A 21,948-nucleotide genomic window follows, 5' to 3' on the forward strand; every position below is an offset into this window, starting at 1 on the left:
CTATCGCCTCTTTTACCAGGAAGGATTTTCACGAAACCCCAATTTAAGCTGAAGTTATGAGCCAGTAGCAAAGTAGCACTGTGCAACCTTAGAATAATATTTAGCTAAAAGTGAAAACATGAACTAAATCAGCTACTTGATGCACACGATGTTAATATGACTGATGCACTTTAGCTAGAAACTCTTAATGCACAAACCATTAAAGAGGAAAAAAAAAAAAGAGCATGGAAATCAAAACTAATTCTGCTTTGATTTGGAGGTCAAACAAAGAGAACTACCCGGTGCAGCAGAAGCTGAGTGGAGTGGTAAATTTGGCAGAGTCATCACATGACCAGAGAGAGCAGGAAAAAGAGGGCGCTTCGTGAAACCTGCAGTCTTCAACAAGCACAGGAAGCGACACGCTTGAGGTCTGCCCGTCATTCATTCTTGCACAGCAACAACGGCACAAATATTAGTAACCCGGGTTCGGCCCCGCATCATATTTTATGTCATTTGTGATCAGGCGGCGTGACACGGACACCTCACCCAACTTCAAGTTATAAAAGCTCGGCCCTCCTATGAAAGTTGATGACTAATGCTTTGCCCCACCCGTCACTACAAACGGGGCTGAAAACGACTCCTCGGCTAGCTGCTAACTCTGCTTTTAAATAGCAGTGGCAGCTTGTGATGATGTGGATCCCCTAAACAGAGGGAATGACGTAAGCTCAGAGAAGGAGCGAGACCTTTCCCTCCTGTGAACTCCAGTTTGAGCGAAGCTGAAGGAAGGGGAATATTCTCACTTTAGAGAAGCTTACAGCTGAGTAAACTCAGGAGTGAGGCCGCAAATTAAAAAACCGGCCGTACAAGACTCTCGGAGCAGATGTGATACTGTTCATAGTTGCCATTGTCGAAGGGAATATAAGCCTGGAGAAACTCAGGAAAGCCTCTTGTGTTTATGTTGCATTTTCTGTTTTATGCCAAGTTTTTCATCTTAATCTGGATTTAAGTAAAAGATGAAATACAGCAGGAGAGCTACTGAAGTTTTTCAGATGTATGTAGGCAGGTTGAAAGTTACTAAAAGAAGAAAAAAAAGGTCCAAGTGTGAAGAGGGCAACTCACCATGAAACGCACAATGAAGAAGGTGGAAAAAATATGTAAAATGTCTTCATGTTACATGTCAATTTTAATCAAAACTACCCAAACGTTTTACGACTGAACCACTTGCTGTTTTTCCAGACAGGACAATTTTTACTGAGGTATCAAAAGTGGCACCTATATGAGACCAGAACAACAACCTAGGAGCGTATACAAACCCCTTTTGTCAGATTTGACAAACTTACATTGATGAGGATATGGATGCACTCATAAGTATTTGATGAGAACAGAATAGTTTTACGTTCCCTTTATTTTTTTTATCCAATTTTTACTGTTACCAGCGCCAGCAGCAAGGTAACCTCGCCTCAACTCTTCCCAAAGTCAGTTTTTTTTCTAACCTGACGCACAGAAACCAGCTGAACCAAGCTGATCGCTACATCATGTATGATTGCTGTCAAATGCTGTGAGCCTCAACAATAGCTATCAGGTTAATCTGACGGGTATCAGTCTTACAGGAAGCCTTGACAGACCGACAGCCAGCCACGCAGAAAGTTAGAGATACATACCATAGATCTGACTGCGTGTGTATCCTTTAGTTTGCTGGATTCAAGATTGCTCCACTTCCGCTGCTTCAGTTGCTCTGGAAGCACTTTAGCTTACAGTATATGTCAAGGAGACAGCCCATGCACACACACATGCAAACATATAAACACGCACAAAAAAACAGGCAACACACGCCCAGTGATACAAAACTTGCTGCTCTGCCCCTCCCCAAAAAAAAAAAAAAAAAACAGTAAAAAACTCCACCTCTTTTCTCCTTGCAGCCAGCAGAGCCGGCTCAGTCGGATTGGATGGTTGGACACACAGTGACCCACCCACTGGCTGCTCCCTGCATGACAAACTGAGTAAAGCAGCTTAACCCAGAAAAAATGTCTGGGGCAGGGAGAAACGTTACAGTTTGATTTTGTATTTTAAAAAAGAGAGAGAGAGAGAGAGAGAGAGATGCGTTAAAGCGGAAGAAGACGTGAAGGTTGAAGCAGTGATGAGGCAAACGTGGATGTGCTGAAGGAGTCCTGGTTGGCAGCCTGGGTGTGTCCGATACACTCACTGCTTAGGAATCCAACAGATTTCACCAACAAAGACTGAGTGTGTTAGTATGTCTGAGCAGAGAGGAGAGGAAAAAAAATAAGAAAACAAACAGGAGGAAAGTTTTATCAAAGAGCGTCTGATCCAAGCAGGGAGCAGAGAATATGAAAAAAGTAAAAGTGGTCAGATGTGCTGCAGAAGCAGATCCTGGGTGGAGGAAGAAGAAAAAAAAACACTGGACAGAAGCCAAAACTTATATAAGGTTTTAGAAAACGAGGCAGAGTGATCCCTCTTCTCTTTGCGGACTCTCACTTTTTGAGCCGCAACAGAATTTACAAGCTGATAGCTCAGTGCGCAGATAACTTACTCCTTATCAACATGGGAAGTGTTTCAAACTTGTAAAGAAGGGCTGGGCTTTCTGAACAGCGCCCTCTTCTGCCTGAAAACTCTCACAGCACTCAGAGGAAAATAAAAGCTTGCACATGCATGATCCCACCAGCTCCTTACTTTCCACTTCTACTTTGTGGCTGTGAGTTTAAAGAATTGCATGTTAGTTTAAAGAAGTTCAGCATTTTCCTGAGCTATAACTATAAATGCTCAGAATTTTTATGGTCCATTTCCGTTTATTTTGTTTCCGATTCGTATTTGGGTCAGCTGATCAGCGCGACTCAATTTCTTTAATCGCAATTACATCACAGATTCAATGCGAGTGATTTGCAAAAGATTTGTATTTTATCATCTCATATTGTGACTTCGTGCATATAACATATTTTGCTAGTTGAAAGAACTTTTGATGCCCACATTAGAGTTGCACCATATCAGGAAAAGACGCTGATTGTGATTAATTTGTGTTTTTCTGACACACTATCTCATGCTAGCTATAGCATCTATAGACCACACATCAGATGTGAGCACTAACTATTTAGAGTCCATTAAACTGACCCAATAAATTATTGATATACAGAATATAAAAGCATGACACTTAAAATTTTATATTCTAATAAATGTTTTGCTCAAACAATCATTTCTGATTGCAAAAACAAAAAATTGTGTCGCTCTAATCTTAGTGATTGAAATGATGAAACTCTCCAGGAGTGATGTGGGGGAAAAGGATTCTGTCTCTGCAGTATTCAACAACAACTTTCTTTTTCCCCCTGTAATACTGTGCAGCCCTACCAATCAGAACCAAAAAATAACTCTTAACTTCAACTATGTCCAGCAAACAGTGATGAAACGTCTCCCAGACTGTCACAGACAGTCAAAATGTCCAGCATCTGCATTCAGTGTGTCTGTGTTGCTATGGATGAACACGAGGCTGGTACACGTGTGGGTCTGCACAGACTTGACGTTAAATCATCTTAAAATGTTTTCCAGCTTTACTTTTCTCAGAAACTGATCTGACAAGAACGTGAGCACACTTGCTCAAACATCACAAAGAACAACCTGATGATTAAGATTTCGGATTACCACCCTGAACATAGACAAACCATAATCGGGACTATGATACATTAATCACAGCCTTGTACTATTTTGTCTTGTGCCTGATCGACTCTGACCTGACTTATCTAAAAATACTTGTCGAGCACAAAGACATCTGAAGCTCTCACTCTGTTGAGGACCCTTTCAGAGCAAATCTTTCCCGACAGCTCTGGCCCTGCTGACTCTACAAACACAACAGAGCCTCTGTGCTTTTCTCTGGGGCTTAAAATCTATAAACTTTCCTGTCTGTGAGACACAGAGGCGATGTGCCACCACACAGCAGTCACATGGCTAACGGAGTAAAACCTGGTAACGCTTGTTTGTTGACGAGCGGTGACCTACCGCAGTACGGAGAGGTCAACCAATCAGAACTGCGACTTGGGAACTGGAAGTTTTTCTCTTAAAGGCGTCAACATGTCAGTCAACATGTTAGCACTGTTCTTGAAGACAGCATTTAGTATCTTGGGGGTTCAATGCATTTAGATTAGTGATTAAACTTGATAAAACAGGAAAAGGTAAATACATGTTGCAAGTCCACCCTGCAAAACAAATGTAAAAAAAGTGCAAGTCTTTAATACAGTATTAATTCTGAGTATTTATGGAATGAAATGTTTTATCAGATTTTTGTTCAACTGAGAAAAAGTATCATCATACTATCTGTTAGTGACTTTATGCATTTTAACAGACAGTAGTTATTTTGTATGCATTTGATGAACACATTTTATGTTTATTTTTTACCTGCTGATCACCTGATCAGAGTTGATTGAAAGCTATCCAATTCAAATATCTGAATGACTGATTCGCTCATTTCTGATGATTAAGCAATTAAGCAAGTAATTTTTGTTTTCAAAATCACTTTTGACATAAAAAAAAAGACTTAGACCATTGTTTTAGGAAGGTGACAACATAGTTTTGGTGCAGCATCCTTTATGTGTCAGGTCTAAATTAAAACAATCTGACAGTGCAGGATGTTCAAACCTGAAATTTACCATTTGGCTCAAATCGTTTTTTTTTTTGTTTTTTTTTGTTTTTTAAATCCATGTAACACACTTTTGTAGAACGCTGACCTTAATGTGTCGATATCCCTATCCATGAAAAGTCAGTCTGGTGGAAAGAGCATGGCACTGGACTGATTTAATGCATCAGCACAAATAGAAACAGTGTCATTGTGTAACTCTTCTCCACTCGTCCATCATTTATATCATTGTCACCCACACTCTCTCTGTCATCCACAGACATCTTTTGCCCTGCTGCCCGTCCATGAACTGCTGCTAAATTTAGCTGCTCACATTTTTCGCCATGGTCCGTTAGCTCATGCTTCATTTCACACCAGAAATAGAAATAACAAAACTAGACTCGTTTGCAACCTTGTTGATCAACTCTAGCACTTCAGCCTTTTACTCTTAATGCATTGTTACCGTGAACTTCAACGTATTTCATGTATTTACTTCAGTGGAATGATATTTAATGTATTGACAGCATACAAATTGAATGGTTTTGATCAGTGGGCTTCAGTTCAGAGCCTGTCTAAATTGATTCAATCTGATTTAATTTGAGTTATGTTGCAAAGTCAAATGGGTAAAGGTTTCCGTCTTTAGATTTCAGACATGCCTCAAACAATTTACAGAGTTTATCCACTCCTAAGACCTGAAGTCGCACCGCACATTTCAGATTTTTATTTATAAAACATTTTAAAAAACATTTTGTTTTTCTCTCTATCTCACATCACGTATTACTTTGTGTTTATAAATCAGTTTATATCCCAGTCAAGTGTGTACTTGCAACAGGACAAAATTTGAAAGTTCAAGTGACAGAAATACTTTTAAATTCACTATTATTCATATACATAGACATCAATCTATAAATAACCCAAACTGTGGGGTGATTACAATCGCGCTTGCCAAATGATTACATCACACTCAAACTTACATTTCCATTGCAAGTTGCAACATCAGGAATTGCTATCATATTATCCTCCAACACGTCCAGGAAGCGTGAGGCTGGAGGGTCTTCACTTCTCAACTCTGCTCTTCAGGACAAACATCGTCATGGCGAACATCGTCATGGCACGCAAACAAATAGAGTTTGGTGCCAAAGGACAACACCTCTGGCGTTTTCTCAGGTATGCCTCAGTGGGTCTTATATAACAACTGGGTCAACAGTCAAGAACAAGCCAGGCGAACAGCGACAGGAGACATCTAACAGCACGAGTCTGGAGGGCTGCAGTGAGACGTCACAGGATGGAGACGTGAAAAACAGCAGCAATTGTTAAGAACTTAAAGGAAGCTAAATACATTTTGATGACTTTGGCACGACCGGATATGTTTGGGTTTATCATAACACTGTGTTTCATTCTCCTAGAACCGCACACATCCTCCGAGTTTAGTGTTGTGTTCCAGGCTGATTAGGCACTGACGACTCTCATCTCCTTTCCATTTCTCCTTTTACTTTATTTGTATTTTTGATGTTGCTTAGAACCTGCGGCCACAGATTGCTTCACAGGTCATGTTTGTGAGATATGATGTCAGTTAAATGCACATGACACCAGTTCCTGCTGCCACCCCAGCAGGGCTGCACTCAATGATAGCCGTTTTCACTATCAGTAAAGGAAGAGTGGAGTTTTGGGTTGTTGTTTTTTGGGTTTTTTTTTGCAAGATATCTGTGCTTCACTCAGGGCGTAAGAGAGAGTCAGACTTTCAGCAGGTAACAGGAAGGATTAACAAACTATAAAGTTGCTCTGTATTATATTTTTTACCTTTATTCACCGTTATAAAACAGCTGTCTTTTTGGAAATAAGTTAAGTTAAAAAATTTCTTTGACACATAAACTTGTAGTATCTTCAGCTTGAACAGAAATGAATCAAACTACTTTTCTTTTTTTTAAATCAAAATCTGATCAAATCAGTTTTTAAAAAAATCTACAAGAGGTCGGCCTCAAAAGTCTGATTTATACCTTCCTACTAAATAGATACTTTAGTAAAGTATATTACTTTAAACTAATTTCATATTACTCCAATAAAAATATTTTTATGCAAGTGTAACTGCAACAAAAGGCCAGTATTTGATAGGTAAAAATGAGCTGAATAAGTTCATATGCAATTGATTACCCTCATAACTAGCATTAGCATAGCAATCAACTAGCTGAGCCAAATTCTTTCTGAACTATTTGAGTTAAATAACACTGGACAAACAACAACAAAGTCATTTCCTAGAATAAATCTTACAGATGTAGTCTACATGGTATTAAATGGTTCTGTTTGTATGAGGTCTCGTGAGAAAATCTGAAGCATTCCTATCAAGTGTCCCATAACCGAGCTAATCAAAATGCTAAGATAACGTTCAAGCAGAGACTGAATTCCAGAAAGCAGGAATGTGAACACTGTGGCGTCGCGTCAGAATTTGGTAAACTAACAGAGAAATCTGCAGCTCTTAATCTGTAAAAAGGCGTTGCTGTGCCCACCAACCTTTGTCTGACTTTCTCTTTCAGCTCTTTGGTACCGTGCAGTGTCTGTGCTAAAGTACACTGACTTCACTGTCAGCTCTGTGCTGCAGGAGAAGCTGCAGCTGCACTACAACCAGGACGGACACAGATGATTAGAAAGAGCTGGAAACTCCCCGTTTCCCAACATTAGATAACAAAAAAAAGAGCCAACACTGGCTCTTTTTTTTGGCTCCAGTTTCTGGGTCGTGAATTCCAACGAAAAGCATCACTGTTCAGAATAAACCAACTAACATCCACACAACACTACTGGGTGTGCATAGCTGCAGATGTGCACTGCTTGTTCTTACAACTGAGACTTTGGTCCAGGGGTCCCCAAAGTGGGTCCTCGAGGGCCGGCATCCTTGCACGTTTTAGTTCTCTCCCTGGTGGCACCAACAACCTTTTCAGCATGTCAGTGTTCTTCTTAGGCCCTCCTAACGAGCCATCATTGGATCCAGGTACGTTAATCCAGGGAGAGAACTAAAACATGCAGGATACCGGCCCTCCAGGACCCACTTTGGGCACCACTGTTTTAGTCAGTAAATGGCCTGTACTTGTATTGGGCTTCATCGAGTTCAGAGAACCCCAAAAAGAGCTTTATTCACCCGTTGGAGGTGGTAAGCGACCATGTAAGAAGCTTGCCGTGCACCGGCACCAACTGGGCCTCTGACCACCACCAGCTGGTGGAAAGGCAGCTAAACGGTTCTGCCCACCACAGAAACAAAGCAGGAGCTCAAACTGCTGACCCACCGGTTGCAAGACAAACTCCAACTTCCTGAGCCGCGGTCACGACTTTAGACAACAAGTTACACACAAATCTGTCTTCATGTTTTTGCTCATGCATGCCTCTCTCATCATTTTGACATATACAGTGAACCCTCGGTATATCGCGGTTCACCTTTCACGGTCTCGCTGCTTCGCGGATTTGCATCGTGTATTGTGTTCTGCATTTTGATTGGCTAAACATTCTCTCCACTACTTCTCTACCTGTGTGTCAATAACGTTGTGGTTTAATATGTACACGTACGTAAAAACAGCTTGACAAACTTAACATAATCGATGGTGGCATGTCGATTTATAAAAACCTTTTTGCCCAGAAGAAAAAAGAGCGACAACAACGACCGATAACTATGTTCTTCTCCCGAACAAACACACCTGCACCGCGGGCTTTAGAAGACAAAAAGGCTGCAGAGCGGAGTGAGGATGCAGCGGCTCAGTCAGAAGAGCAGTGAAATACACGTGAGTCACTATTTGTCCTACTGTACTTTTGTATTTTTTTTTCATAATAATTTTTATTTTCTCCTGATCTAATTCAATGACTCGGGTCGGCGCTGATCTCCGGCAATCCGCCTTCAGTTCGTATTGATGATTAAAATTATTATTTTACAGTACAGTAGTTATTTGTAAAAAATAAAATAAAAATGTTTATACAGTACTTTCATTTGTTAAACAAATGTTTGGGCCTGTAAAAAGGTTTTGTTCTTTGGTTTCAATGTATTACGGAGTATTTCATTGTATAATAATTGTAAGAAAAATGAAAGGTTACTACTTCGCGGATTTCGCCTCTCACCGGTTCTTTTTGGAACGTAACCCCCGCGAAAAAACGAGGGTCCACCGTATTTGCATATGACGAATGGCTTTACTGTAAATTTGGCAAAATTATGCTTCAGTTCCTGCACTCCAAGACAACAAGGACAAAATAAAACATATGTGGCAGTGCAGAGTTTTTGCAAGTCTTTGCTTTCCTTAAAATTGTCTAGATTAATTTGCAACATGGAGATCAAGGTGGCATTTGGGTAAATAATACGGATCTATTATCCTTAGTGTACGTTTTATTCTTCTGATTAGACTGACATGTGCATCATTCAGAGATGAACGACAAAAAAAAACGCTCATAGTGGGATTGCGATTGCAGTTTAGTTAATTAGGTGCCGATCAATACGAATCAATTGAGCCCCAACCCGTGTGAACTGAACTTCACACAGATTATCTAGTTCTTGTTCATTGTGAGCTCGCACATGGCTGCAGAGCATCAGGAGTGCATCTGAAACCTGCAGGTGGGAATAGCTCTCCAGGACCAGGGTTGCATTCTTCTGCTTGGATCAACTTCAGTGGAGGAGATCTGCACATATATTCCATCTGCAGCGCTGATATGCTCACTGCGCTCAGGCCTCGTCCGCTAATCCATTAGCAAAAAAAATCCCCTAACAGCAAACCAGAGCGACCCTGATAACAGGCTGGTGACATGGAGTCTGGGATGTATCAGCATGCAGTCACCATGGCTGTCAGGTCGAGAGCCCCAAGATAAGGAGACTGAGGTTGCAGGGTTTGACCTACATGCAGTTTTACAAGTCGAACACATTTAAGCTTATTGCAGATACACACCCAAGTCAGATTGCTTCATCTGCTGCTCTAGATAAGCACATGGGAACATGTTTCAGGGTGGGAAACAGAAATCAAACCCTTTTTGAAACGTTAGCCAAAACCAACCAACTAACTCTCTTTTTTTATATAACAGCATTAGAATGGTTACTACATTTTCATTATAGTTTTCAATGTTTATTTCTGCTTCAGTTGGACACTGCAGGCCTTGTCTCCGTCTTGGTTGAATATCTCACTCTGAGCTGCACACACACACACACACACCCACTGAACTCAGAGGCAAACCGGGAGCCTCGCACATTCCTGAAGAGAGAGAGAGAGTGAAGTCTGACTCGGGTTGGCTTTGAGTTTCCCCTATAAGTTCCTTTGTCCAACAAGCAGCACAAACCAGACGAAGAACAGCACTGTGAGCTCATTAAATTAGAAATGTGCTGTTTGAAATTTAGTCCCAAAACAAACCGCACGTGGACACATTTAGATTAGCCACAATGGCAAAAGCACACAAACACCAAAAAATAAAAAAAACACATTTGGCACAGACCTCCTCCACAGACACATCCTGCAGGGCTTGGGCGTCCCGCGGCCCTCGGATCCAGCTCAATATCTGGCCCATGTTCGACCAACCTGTGGGTGCGTGTGTGTGTGTGTGTGCGTGTGTTTGTCTGTCAGCCTGCGAGTCCTATCTGTCGGCTTGCAGCATGTTCCCAGCAGGCAGGCAGGAAGCAGCGAATGAAAAAAGAGAGGGGAGGAGAGAACGACTGGGAGGTGTGGTTAAGGAGCAGAGAGGGATCAGATGTTGGGTAAAGTCGGAGAAGGCAGCGGTGTAACTCTCTCTGGGCTATAACGGGACGTGAGCTGACCAGGGGCCGCATCAGATCATGTTTGGACGCACACACAAGGGCATACACACATAGAAGAAAAAAAACTTCATATCTTTATGCGATACACTTATTACACCAATGGTATTAACGCATGTTCACACTTCCCACTGGGATAAAAGACTTGTGCTATGTTCCCGACACCCTCGTTGAATCACCATGGAGCGTAAACAAAGAGAAGAAAAATGGTGAACTTTGACCCTGTTCTTTGCCACCCTGATTTTACCTCTTAAAGATAAAAGCAGGAAGCGATAAAGGTTACACCCTGGATATGATCGATGTTAAGTGAGCAAAATAAAGCTTGTGGGAAGAAAGGTTTTTGTGCTGCGATGAGCAGCAAAGCAGAGTAGCGTGTTTTCGACAGCTAGGAATGTAGGGAGTGTTTTTTCTGCGAACACACAGATAAACAGATGTGCAAAGACTGAAGGCGAGAGCGTGAGAGTGCTGAATCTTACCATACTCCTCTTGCTATATGCAACAAAATAAATAAATATATCCCAACAAATGTGGGTTTTTTAGCTGAGCTAATGTTACATTTACAATTTATAAACTGAGCAAGAGTAGAAATCGCTATCTCTGTCATGTCTCTGACGCTTTCGTTTCTCCGCAACTTTACGTCTCCCTTTAAATAGTTAATGGGTGGGGTGCGCAGGTTAAAAAAAAAAAAAAAATCCTTTGGATCGCTGAGACAGATTCAGTCCGACAACTGAGCCGTTTGGGTTTTTTTCAGCCTTTCCGATGCACACCTCAACCTATCGTCGAGTTAATTTTCTTGACAGCCAAACGGTTTGACAGCCAGTTTCAACCGGCCCAGAACAACTGGCTGGTTGAACAAAAAGAAGAAAGCACTCGCTTGTGTGTCTCAACAGGTGAATCATTAAGGCCTCATAAGCAGCGAATCTGGCCCTCTCAAACACACACAATAGGCTTGATGGAAACTAATCAGTATTAGTGACATAAAAACAACAGGAAGCGTCCACTGCTGCCCACACACACAACACACACATATGGGAGTGGGATGCATTTCAGGAACTTTACGAACATGTGGGATGACCTCATCCCTCACTTTCCCTTTATTGCATCACCTTATTAACAAACTATTCAGCTATTTGTGATAATAAGACTTTATTACAGCTAAAGAATGAATGTACCGATATTTAAATGTATTGCCTCCCTGTTACAGAAATGTGGAATGAGCATTAGGTGAATAAATTATTTTTAACAAAATCAGCATCATAATTGTTGGTCACATGTTGTTAAGACTTTGTACAGACCTCTCTTTTTTTTTTGTCAATAGCACTTATTATTATTTAATTTTCAGAGAGAGGGATGTTTGATCTTTGACCACAACTCCTTTCACAGTCACTCTCCTGGGTCCTTTGGGCCTGGTGACTCATTTCTGTGTTAGATTGACCAGCTCTGTTGGATCATTAGTTCACCAATCAAATCCACTAACATTATGTCCAATTTTCTGGCAGAGGCAACCAGATTTGTATTCAAAATCCTCAGGTTTGTGATTCTACGCGGTCCAGCGAGGCGTAGGAACAAGTCCACAGCATCACAAACCCTCCACCGTACTTAGCAACAATAATAATTAATATTATTATTTCCACAAAATCCTACTTTGTTTCACATCAAGTAAATCCTGGATTGTGTGGTGGCAAACAATCTGACAGTGAAGAATAATAAGCTTTTTTTTTCTTTTTTTTTTCAAAGAGAGAAAAAAATCGTCTTCTACGGCAGAAGATCTGAAATCCAGAGATGATTGATTCAAATGGACACACTGACAATTAAAGTTCCAGTTAAAAGTTTAGGAAATCACTCGATCACGTTTGTGACGGTACAGAAATGTCCCTGTGAAAACCACTATGGGTTTTTCTTTCACCAATTTACTTCCCCATTTTTTTCTCTCTAATTTGATTTCTCTAGATTGCATATCTAGAGAAAACCACTGGAGATATATCTGCATTTATTACAACAACAAAAAAAAAAGAGGGAAACCCAATATTTGGGTAGAAAAAAAGAAAACATACACACATAATCTCTCGACAGATTTCATAGGTGCCATCTGCGTTATGTTGAGTTCATTTGCAAAGAATAAAAGTATTTGTAGAGCACTTTTGATGCAGTCAAGTGTAACACAGATGCTTTACAGAGGAAGTGGAAAACAGACAAAACCACTAGAGAAACACATTAGAAATGATCAAAGTACAGAGAATGAAAACCAAGAAAGAACAATCATCATTTTATAATGATCAAGAACTGATTTAAAGACGAAGCTAAATCAGTCACTTGTGTGGTATAAGGAACTCTGGACACAAAACGACACAAGTCCAAGAGTCCATTTCAACTCAAATTAAAGGTTGGACTTTTCTCAGTTTTTTTTAAAGCAGAAAAAAACAAACCGAGATCAGTATAGTCCTCTTCAGGCTTTTCACTGTGTTCACACTCAATATGAATCAAGTTACACAAGTGTGCCTTTTATAAACCCTTTTCCTCCACACCCTACAAAAGACACCGAAGGTGTTCAGGCTCCTTTATCTCAGAACGTACCTCAGATGCACTCATGGAAACAATCATTCGTGAAACATGTGGGAACAGAGGAACGAGACAGGCTCTTCCACATAGCAAACCCTGGCACGGTCCCGGTCAGACACCTCCGGCTGCGTAAAACACCACAAATAAACGAGCTTGCTAAACGGGCTGGTGCACCATGGGAAATTAATGTTTTCCACTGCAGCCTCCCAAACAGCTATTTAGATAGAAATCAGCGGCGCTTTATCTGAAAGTTCAGTGAATACAGTTTCATTTTAACAGCTGCACTGAAATGACTGCTGGTCTTTTTGTTTTGTTTTTTTTCTTCTTTTTTTTTCAGCAGGCATCCTTAAAAAATATAAATACAGCCACTGAGGTATAAATAAGAAACTAGAAGATTAGTTAAATATATAGAGTGGTATATTGTAAATGGACTCTGCTGCTCATCTGTGGGTTCTTCTTTATATGTAGAGCCACTGCGACTCACCCGCTGTAATTCATACATTTACAAGCTGAGCAACGACACTCCCATATGCTGTGAAAAAGTATTTGCACCCTTGTACATTTCTTGTGTTTTCTATTTTCATGAGGCTAACATGTCTCAAATCCTCAAAACAAACTTTAACATCAGACAGAGGCCTGAGCTGAAGAGACACAGAAAGCAAACGATGATTTCCAAACCAACCCTGGCGTACGTGGAGACAGTAATTGGCCCCTAAACCTAATAAACGGTTGAGCCACCATTAGCCATGGTTAATGGGTTCATTTATAATTTTTCATCATCTGCTGAATTTCTTTAGACTGAAGCCGGATGTGGTGCGTTTTCAGATTATTTAACCCAATTCGTGTCGTCAGTCGTTGATTCTACAGATCCTGAAGTAATCAGGCGCAGGAGAGGCCAGTTGAAATCTAACTAAGTTTTCAAAAGAAGGTGGCTAATTTGAGGTAACTCATGATTTCAGAGGTGATACATTTTCATCATTGGGCCAGGTTAGTTAAGATCATTTTCTTGGTTGCATAAAAAAAAAAAAAAAAAAAAAACAGAATTTAAAAACTGTTCTATGTATTTATATCTGAAGAAAACCCATTTAATTATCCGAAATGTTTATGTGTGGAATAAAAAGAAAAAGAAGCAGACAGAAAAGGTCTAAAAGTAAAAGGCGAAACTTAAGTAAATTATACTAAAAACCCATCAGATTACTTAGAAAGCGATCACAGGACGCTCAGAGTGTGTTAGCGCGTTGAAAGCGAGTCTCACATCAAAATAAATGTCAATTCAGATTCACATTTGGGATCTAGTATGATCTAGATCCCTAGACTGCACACATTTAGTAAATGTTTATGAAACTCGTCTTAATCATTCACCCTTGACGCGAATTCATGTGAAAATGTTAACAAGGACAGAACGACTCCTTAAAAGGGAGTTGTTCTGTCAGCCATCATTAAACCCCAAATCACAAGCTGTCAGCGTCACTTTGCATCAAAACCAGCATCTCGGGCAGAGACTGCAACAACCTAATCCATTTACTGAATCACTGATGTGATCGTTATGGTGAAAAACTCTTAAGTCTGAAAGTGCTTCGCTATAAAGCAGCTGTTTTCTGTGAGTCTGTTCCCAAACTATAATTGTCCCATTTTGTTTTGCTCTTGCAGTAAAAGCTTCTTCCTCCTTTGGTGACCTTTCATCCCACGCTGGTGTCTGATTGTGAATAATCAACTTCAGGCAGATTCTTGTCTATTCTTTAGCAACGTTGTTTGGACAGATTATTGTGGCAACTCCATGTATTTAGAAATTGTAATAAGAATGATTCAGACTTAGTTTTCTGGGCTGATGTCTTTAGTTTTCCCCATGATGTCACACAATGAATCAGTGTCTTTGAGGAGTTGCTCAGAAGTATATAACCAGGTGTGCCTCTATTTAATCGAAATACTTTAAGCTAATCAGAAAGCTTCCTAAGCGTCCCCATCATCATCCGGTTTTCCACAAATGATTTATTGTCAAATTAATCTCAGTGTAAACATCTGAATATAAGGACGTAGTAAAAATACACCTTATCAGTCTTAGCAAGTAGAAATGATTGTGGTCATCCTAACTGACCTAAAGCATGAAAAGTTTATTATAAGACACAGCGAACAAAAGAAAATCTTAATAAAAATGTTGTTTTGTTTTGTTTTTGTTTTTTCAATAAAAGCATGCCAAAGCTTTGAAAGTCTCCAGAAGAAAAACGAGTCAAAAAATAAGTTTAAGTGAATCCTAAGAGTTTGGCCGAATCTGTAGAGAGTCTTTATCATCAGGTGACGGATAATCCAGGTTTACCTGACTGAGACTTTACACAGCAGAGGGAGACAAACACACACACTCACACACACGCACACACACACACACACACACACACACACACCCTTTCATGTTAATATAAAACAACAAGCACTAATCCACAATGAGTTTCTCATAATTCAGTCTTTGTTTGCTGCTCCCACTTTTGGATTGTATTACTCTAGAGAACAAAGCACAATGGAAAGCTATTTAAAACCCTTATTTCTTTAAACTAAAATAACACAGAAAACCAAAACCTTCCTCTACCGACAGGGTAGACTTATTACATCCATAAAACAGACAAAATTAATAGCTAAGTAGTTAGCAAGTTAACTTCAGTGCATTTTATTTTATTCGCCGAATTAAACTGAAACATCCCCAAAACCTCTGAACTATGTTTCATGAATTTTGTAAGATTAATAAAACACATTTCATCAATCTGGTGCAAATGAATGAGATGTGAGTATGAGACAAGAGAAAGAGGTGAAATCAGTACCTTGTCATAATGAGACACTGCAGAGGGATAGAATGAAGATTTGCTATTATGATGGACTTCAAGATGAGGAGCGGCTGCTCTTCCTTGCTATAAACAGACACACACACACACACACACACACACACACACACACACACACACACACACCAGCTTGTTATTATGAGAACAAACAAAAACAACATCCAGTGTTCATAAAGTTATCTCAGTTCAAACAGTCACACCCCTTGTGTAAATAATGCTTGATGACAGAAGAAAGCTGCAACAACACTGCATATAGTCAAGTTTATAGTCAAGCACACTCAGCAGAACCGAGACGTTTTCAGACTTGCTGAGCTTTCTGCATTAAAGAGCCGCTACCAAAAGGAGTGCTAATTATTAGTTAAAATTTACTGCTTTAAAATCGATGTATCCAAAGTGGGGGACGAAAAATCAGCAGAGAGAGAAAGAGGAAAAGAGAGAGAGAGAGAGAGAGAGAGAGAGAGAGAGAGAGAAACAGCAACGCTAGTTTACTTACAAGACTCATCCAGTACGCAGCGTACGCCATGAGGGACCAAAGCTGAAGTCTGCACTTCTTTCCCTGCGCTCTCAGAAACAAATCCTGCTTTATGTCATGCCTCCCCTAAAGACGTGCCACTCCCTGCAGACTGCACCGTGTCGCAAACTGTTTGTTCTGCAACACTTCCTTTCTCTAACTCAAAGGATGCAGAAAGTTTCACAACTTTCGAAGGAATTTCGGGCTCCTTACGCAGCGACCTGTTTGCAGCATTTTACCGACCTACTCCACCCAGTGAACTTTTTTTTTTTTTTTGAAACACAAAAATGTAAAGACAAAAGCCTTAATATCATTAGTTATCATTAGCATTCCAGAAGTCTTAGTCATCATGCCTCTAAGTGGATAGAAACATTCAGTCACTCGTGTCTCCTGCATGGTGCGGAGGATGAATCAGGTCCAAAAATGCCAAAAAAAAAAAAAAATCAAAACAAAAAAAACCATACTATAATGTCATCCTGGAGATTGCATTGTTTGGCTCTTTATGAGTGCTTGTAATGAAAGCAAAGAACAATCGTACCTCCTTGGAGTTCTTCTGATGGCCGTGGCTTCTCCTCTTATGTGGCATCTTTGCAAACCAGGACGGATAAACCTTCACCAGCTCCCTTTGCGACCCGACTTGTCTTTCGGAAATCACTGTGTGAGTTTGGACCCAGTTAAGCTGAGCTGCCCCTCCCGCCGGTGGGGTGGAAAATGAGGGTTTTAGGAGTGCTTACAGAAGATGGCAAACCCAAAAATGATTCAGCATGATGGTGTGTGTGTGCGTGTGTGTGTGTGTGTGTGTGTGGGTGTGTGTGGGTGGGTGTGTGTGTGTGTATGACAGTTTTGCAGCTTGCAGAGTCTTGTTTTCAGTTTATGATACCTTATCAGACATGTCTGTGACGCTAATTGCGACCTTTTGGTTGAATGTTGTCAGATATTTGGTTGAAAATTGGTCAAATACAGTATATAGATGGATGTTCAAATGATTGATTAAATGAAGTATATAAACTACTTGAACTCAGTATTTCGGTTCATATTTTAGTAAAATGAATCAAATTATTGTTTTACTAGCTGGCTGGACTTTCTTTAGACGGTAGTCTAAAGAAACGCAGTAAAGGGAAAAGTTGACTCATCAGTTGACATTATTTCCGATCAGTAATCAGAGATATTCCCATAGCACAATGCTGCCCTCTGCTGAGCAAAACTGGAACTGTCCGAGCCAAGGCTTCTGAAAATGGCATCTGGCTTTTGCGCGGCTGCTATAAAATTCAATGAGGCACTAAAGAGACTATATAGCCTGTGCCAACTTTAAGTGGAGCCCTCCAGCAGAAACACCAGTAAAGTCATATTTGCATTTCTGTGATGTTTTGATTATTGATTAAAATTTTCTATCCCATATGTATTAATATTTTGTACCAGGCTCACTGACTCAGTTTGCTTTAAACTTCATTGTTGCCTCTGATGTCTCTCACCTTCCTTTTGAGTTTATCCACCAGTCAAGCCCAGTGATACTGCGGAGATGAAAGCACTTTTGGTAGAGCGGTCCTCCTGCTGGGAAAGGAAATCAGCATCTCCGTAAAGCTGGTCAGCAGAGGGCAGCTTGAGGTGCTTCACATTAACCTGGCAGCTGAATTTGGACCTGATGAGACAAAGCTGACCTACCTCAGCAGATGACATGGCTCCCTAAATACTCACTGACCATGGAAACTTTACATTTTACTTAAAGTACCACGTTTACTATCCAGCAATATGGGAAAACAGGAGCGTGAAGTCAAATGTCCACGCCCCTTACAACAACTAAAGGATGTAAAGTGTTTAGTTGGAGTTTGTAATTTATGTTTAGTTCCTGTTTTATTTACATTTACTTTTTATCTATTGATTGGATATATTAAGCTTTAACGACTAAGTGGTGGATTTGTGAAATCTAGGTTTGTGTTTCTTCCTGAAGCATAGAAAGGAGGGTAAAAGAGTTCATTCATCTAGAAGGTCTTTACTCTTCCTCTAAATTTTTGGACGTTGATTTCCAAATGAAAAAAATACATATATTTCACCTGAAAATAAAATTTGGACAACTGAGCAGTGAATGAAGAACGGATCTAAGACCTTTTTCCAACATCATCTCTGTTTCGGGAGCAGATGTGAAAGTTGCAGCTCGTTTCCTGGACATGTCTGTCATTTTCTGTTTGAAACTCTGACTCCGGCTGCACAGTGGCGCAGTTGGTAGAGCTGTTGCCTTGCAGCAAGAAGGTCCTGGGTTCGATTCCCGGTCCGGGGTCTTTCTGCATGCAGTTTGCATGTTCTCCCTGTGCATGGTGGGTTCTCTCCGGGTTCTCCGGCTTCCTCCCACAGTCCAAAAACATGACTGATGGTCTCTCTAAATTCTCCCTAGGTGTGTGTGTGTGTGTGTGTGTGCATGGTTGTTTGTCTTGTATGTCTTTGTGTTGCCCTGCGACAGACTGGCGACCTGTCCAGGGTGAAACCCGCCTCTCGCCCGGGACGCAGCTGGAGATAGACACCAGCAACCCTCCTGACCCCATTTAGGGAAGAAGGGTGTAAAGAAAATGGATGGATGGATGAAACTCTGACTCCCGCCGCAGTCCTCACCTTGTGAATCTCCGCCTAAACTTCATTCTACAACTGTAGTTGTTCCTGTGGCTTTGACGCCTTTTATTAAACACTGTCATTCATAAATAACCATATCCTACCCTTCCTGTAGAGGGTGTCAGTGACTCTCATCGTCTCCATGATTTTCTAATCCATACTTATACATACATTGTGACACTTATTTATTAAATGTCTTGGTCTTGTGCAGTCTCTCTTTTCTAGGAAGCTGAATTTTAGCTCATCATTTGCTGTAATAAACAAAAAGGTCATCAATTGCCAGATGAGATTTGAGTCCAGATTCATTTAGCTGTGAGACATCAATGCTAACCACTGAACTCACTGCATGATAGTATTTAAAGGGGCAGTATTATGGATCTTCTATTTCATGGCACGATCCAGTTCAGTTGTTATGAAAATGCTTAAAATAAATTTGACTTAGTACTTTTACGGCTTGAGATTGGGCCTCTATTAAAAACTCCTGCTCTTCTGAAACTCCGCCTTCAGGAAGTCATCACATCGTTCCTGTATTAACCCTTCAACAGCGTTTTTTACTGGCATTTTTTTACCAGCGTTGCACTAAGAAGTAGTTTGTATAATGAGCTCAGCAGATGTGCAGTTCCCCCAAGTGTTCGTTTAAATGATTAGAGCTCCTCAGAGAAAATGGGAATTAAATTTCTGCAATATGACGGCAACAGTTGTTTCTTATTGGTGGGCTCGGGAATATTTTGAACCCCAGAAAACACGCTGTGAGGACAAAGTATCCATCAGTAGTGATAAAAAGTCCTAAAAATGTAACACTTTCCTGCACAAATTGCAAATTTGACCAACTAACTTTGTATCCAAAAGCCTGTAAATGTTTCAATGTCTTTTGTGCACTGAGCAGCAGCGTGGCTGCAGATGAGGATTTCATCAACATACTGAAACGGTGCAGCGCCATCACACAGGGCGAGAGAGTCTAAACTGTTTTTCAGTGCAGCCTTAGAGATTGTAGGACAAAACAGTATTCGGATCTATACACTTGAGTTTGAATTGAATTCACGGCCTGGAAGTCTTGAACAAAACACCGTACGGTTGGCTGACCTGGACCTCTAAGGAGTGCACACAAAAAAAAGTTTCACATGTAGCAATAATGCCACAAGCTTTAACAGAATGTCCTGTATTGCTTATTTTTGGAAGGACTGCAAATGATTCACAGTTTTATCAGCCCTACGTGTTGATAGCCTCAAGGAACAGTTCAGTAGGAGCTTTAACATCCGAGGTTAATCCTACAGTTTTATAATATTTAAAACGTTATTGTCAGGTCAGAGGTCGGAGGAGACCAGCCAGTCACTGTCACACATAGTTTAACAAAACTAAAAACCACCCACGACCATTGAAGACCAGGTAGATGGCGCTGTAAGGGACGCAACGTAAGTCTGGGACATAAAACAAAGACAGCTGGGCAGGCGACAGACAGACAAAAAGGGCAGCAGCTGATGCTGTCCAAAAACACACAGTTCAGAGTGAATTCAAAAAGTCTTACCGCCCGATAAGCGTTCAGACCTCCGCCCGTCCCCAGATCAATCCTCGATGCGTGATTGCCAATACGAAACAGATCTATCTGACCCCAGAATGACATTTTACACCGTGAGGTGATATCAGATGACATTTGTGGAAGGCTGCCTGAAAACTTTCATCATACAAACGACTGGAGCAGATCCTGAACCTTTGTGTTTGATTCCAGTTTTAATTGTATGCTTACGGTTGAACGATGCAGTGTGTTAGCTGCTTCAAGTTGCTGATAGACCACAAATTTGTTTATTTCTTTTTACGTGCATAGGCAATGTTTAATAAAGTCAACCAAACATTGGCATTTATTCCAACTCTCTCAATCCCCAGTCCCTCGTCATTTACTGCTTTTGTCATTTGAAACACAGTTGAAACATACATCGCTCAAGCACTCATTTATGATTAACTTGAGATTTTGTGCGATAAAGGAACACACTTGTTACACAATATGAATCTGAAAAGTGTGGCTACTCTGTGTATTAATTTCCTTGTGCACAACACGACTGTTCTCTATGTTACGAAGGCGTCTTACATAATGTTAAAATAAAATAATCTAAGAAAACGATTTGAGTTGCATTTACGTCATGTCGAATACGGCGACAGCTAACGATGCAGGAGACGAGCAGGGATGCAGGAATGATCAATTCACCGCACCTAATTGATTTCATTTGAGTTAACATGCGCTGAGTCAGCTCTCCTTCTTCCACGTCTTCACCTGCGTCACCCTGCGACTAAAAGCTCCCTATTGCGAGGCGATTCAGTGCACCTGGAAAAATAATTAGCTTGAGACGCACAGCTCGACCTCTGGAGTTGCCTGATGTGAGAGATGTGTGTGTGTGCGTTTGTTTGCAGTACCTTGTTGCGACCATTTTCCTGACACATACTACAATATGGGGACCCACTGCTCCTTGTGGGGACCGAAGCCTGGTCCCCACAAGAGGAAATGCTGTTTTGTGGGTCGGGGGTCAGATTTAGGACTAAGGTGTAATTGAGTTTTGGTCAGGATTAGGATAAGGTTTAGGCTGTAGAAATGAAGTCAATGGAAAGTCCCCACAAAGATAGCCACGCAAATGTGTGTGTGTGTGTGTGTGTGTGTGTGTGTGTGTGTGTGTGTGCGTGTGTGTGTGTGTGCGTGCGTGCGTGTGTGTGTGTGTGTGTGTGTGTGTGAAGGAAGAATGATCTCACCCCTCTCTGCTGACTTGCTCAGGCACAGTTTAGATGTAAGGACACTGAATTCAGGGAATCAGTATAAACAAAGATTCACTGATCTGTAACACAATCCGCTTCTCCTGACATAAACTGACCCCGTGTTTTTTTCTGTGTTTCTGTGTGCATGACTGAGAGTCTGCGTGAGAGCAAACAGTTGTTGCTAGGTAAAGATGGATTATACAGCCGATGCACTGCGAACCTGTTTGTACACGACCAGACGACCAAAGGTAATGACTAACAACTCGCTCTATAGAGAAGCCACACCTCATTAAAATGAAAACTGGAGTGTCCTTTACTACAGCAGCAGCACTAGTGTTGTGCTCCGTTG

At 40.8% G+C, this 21,948-nt stretch overlaps 1 protein-coding gene across 1 annotated transcript in view; it reads right to left on the minus strand.

The window, feature by feature from the left end:
- Positions 1-16,286, minus strand: part of cast (calpastatin) — a 37,916-nt gene extending 21,630 nt beyond the window's left edge. The window contains exons 1-2 of the mRNA XM_044122819.1: positions 16,242-16,286; positions 15,728-15,814 (exon numbers count right to left, since the gene is read on the minus strand). Coding sequence (XP_043978754.1) covers positions 15,728-15,814; positions 16,242-16,271 — 117 coding nt within the window. The 5' untranslated portion in view covers positions 16,272-16,286. The remainder of the gene's footprint in view (positions 1-15,727; positions 15,815-16,241) is intronic.
- Positions 16,287-21,948: the final 5,662 nt, after the last annotated feature.

The sequence above is a fragment of the Gambusia affinis genome, linkage group LG07 (genome assembly GCF_019740435.1).
Source record: "Gambusia affinis linkage group LG07, SWU_Gaff_1.0, whole genome shotgun sequence".
NCBI classification, from domain to species: Eukaryota; Metazoa; Chordata; class Actinopteri; order Cyprinodontiformes; family Poeciliidae; genus Gambusia; species Gambusia affinis.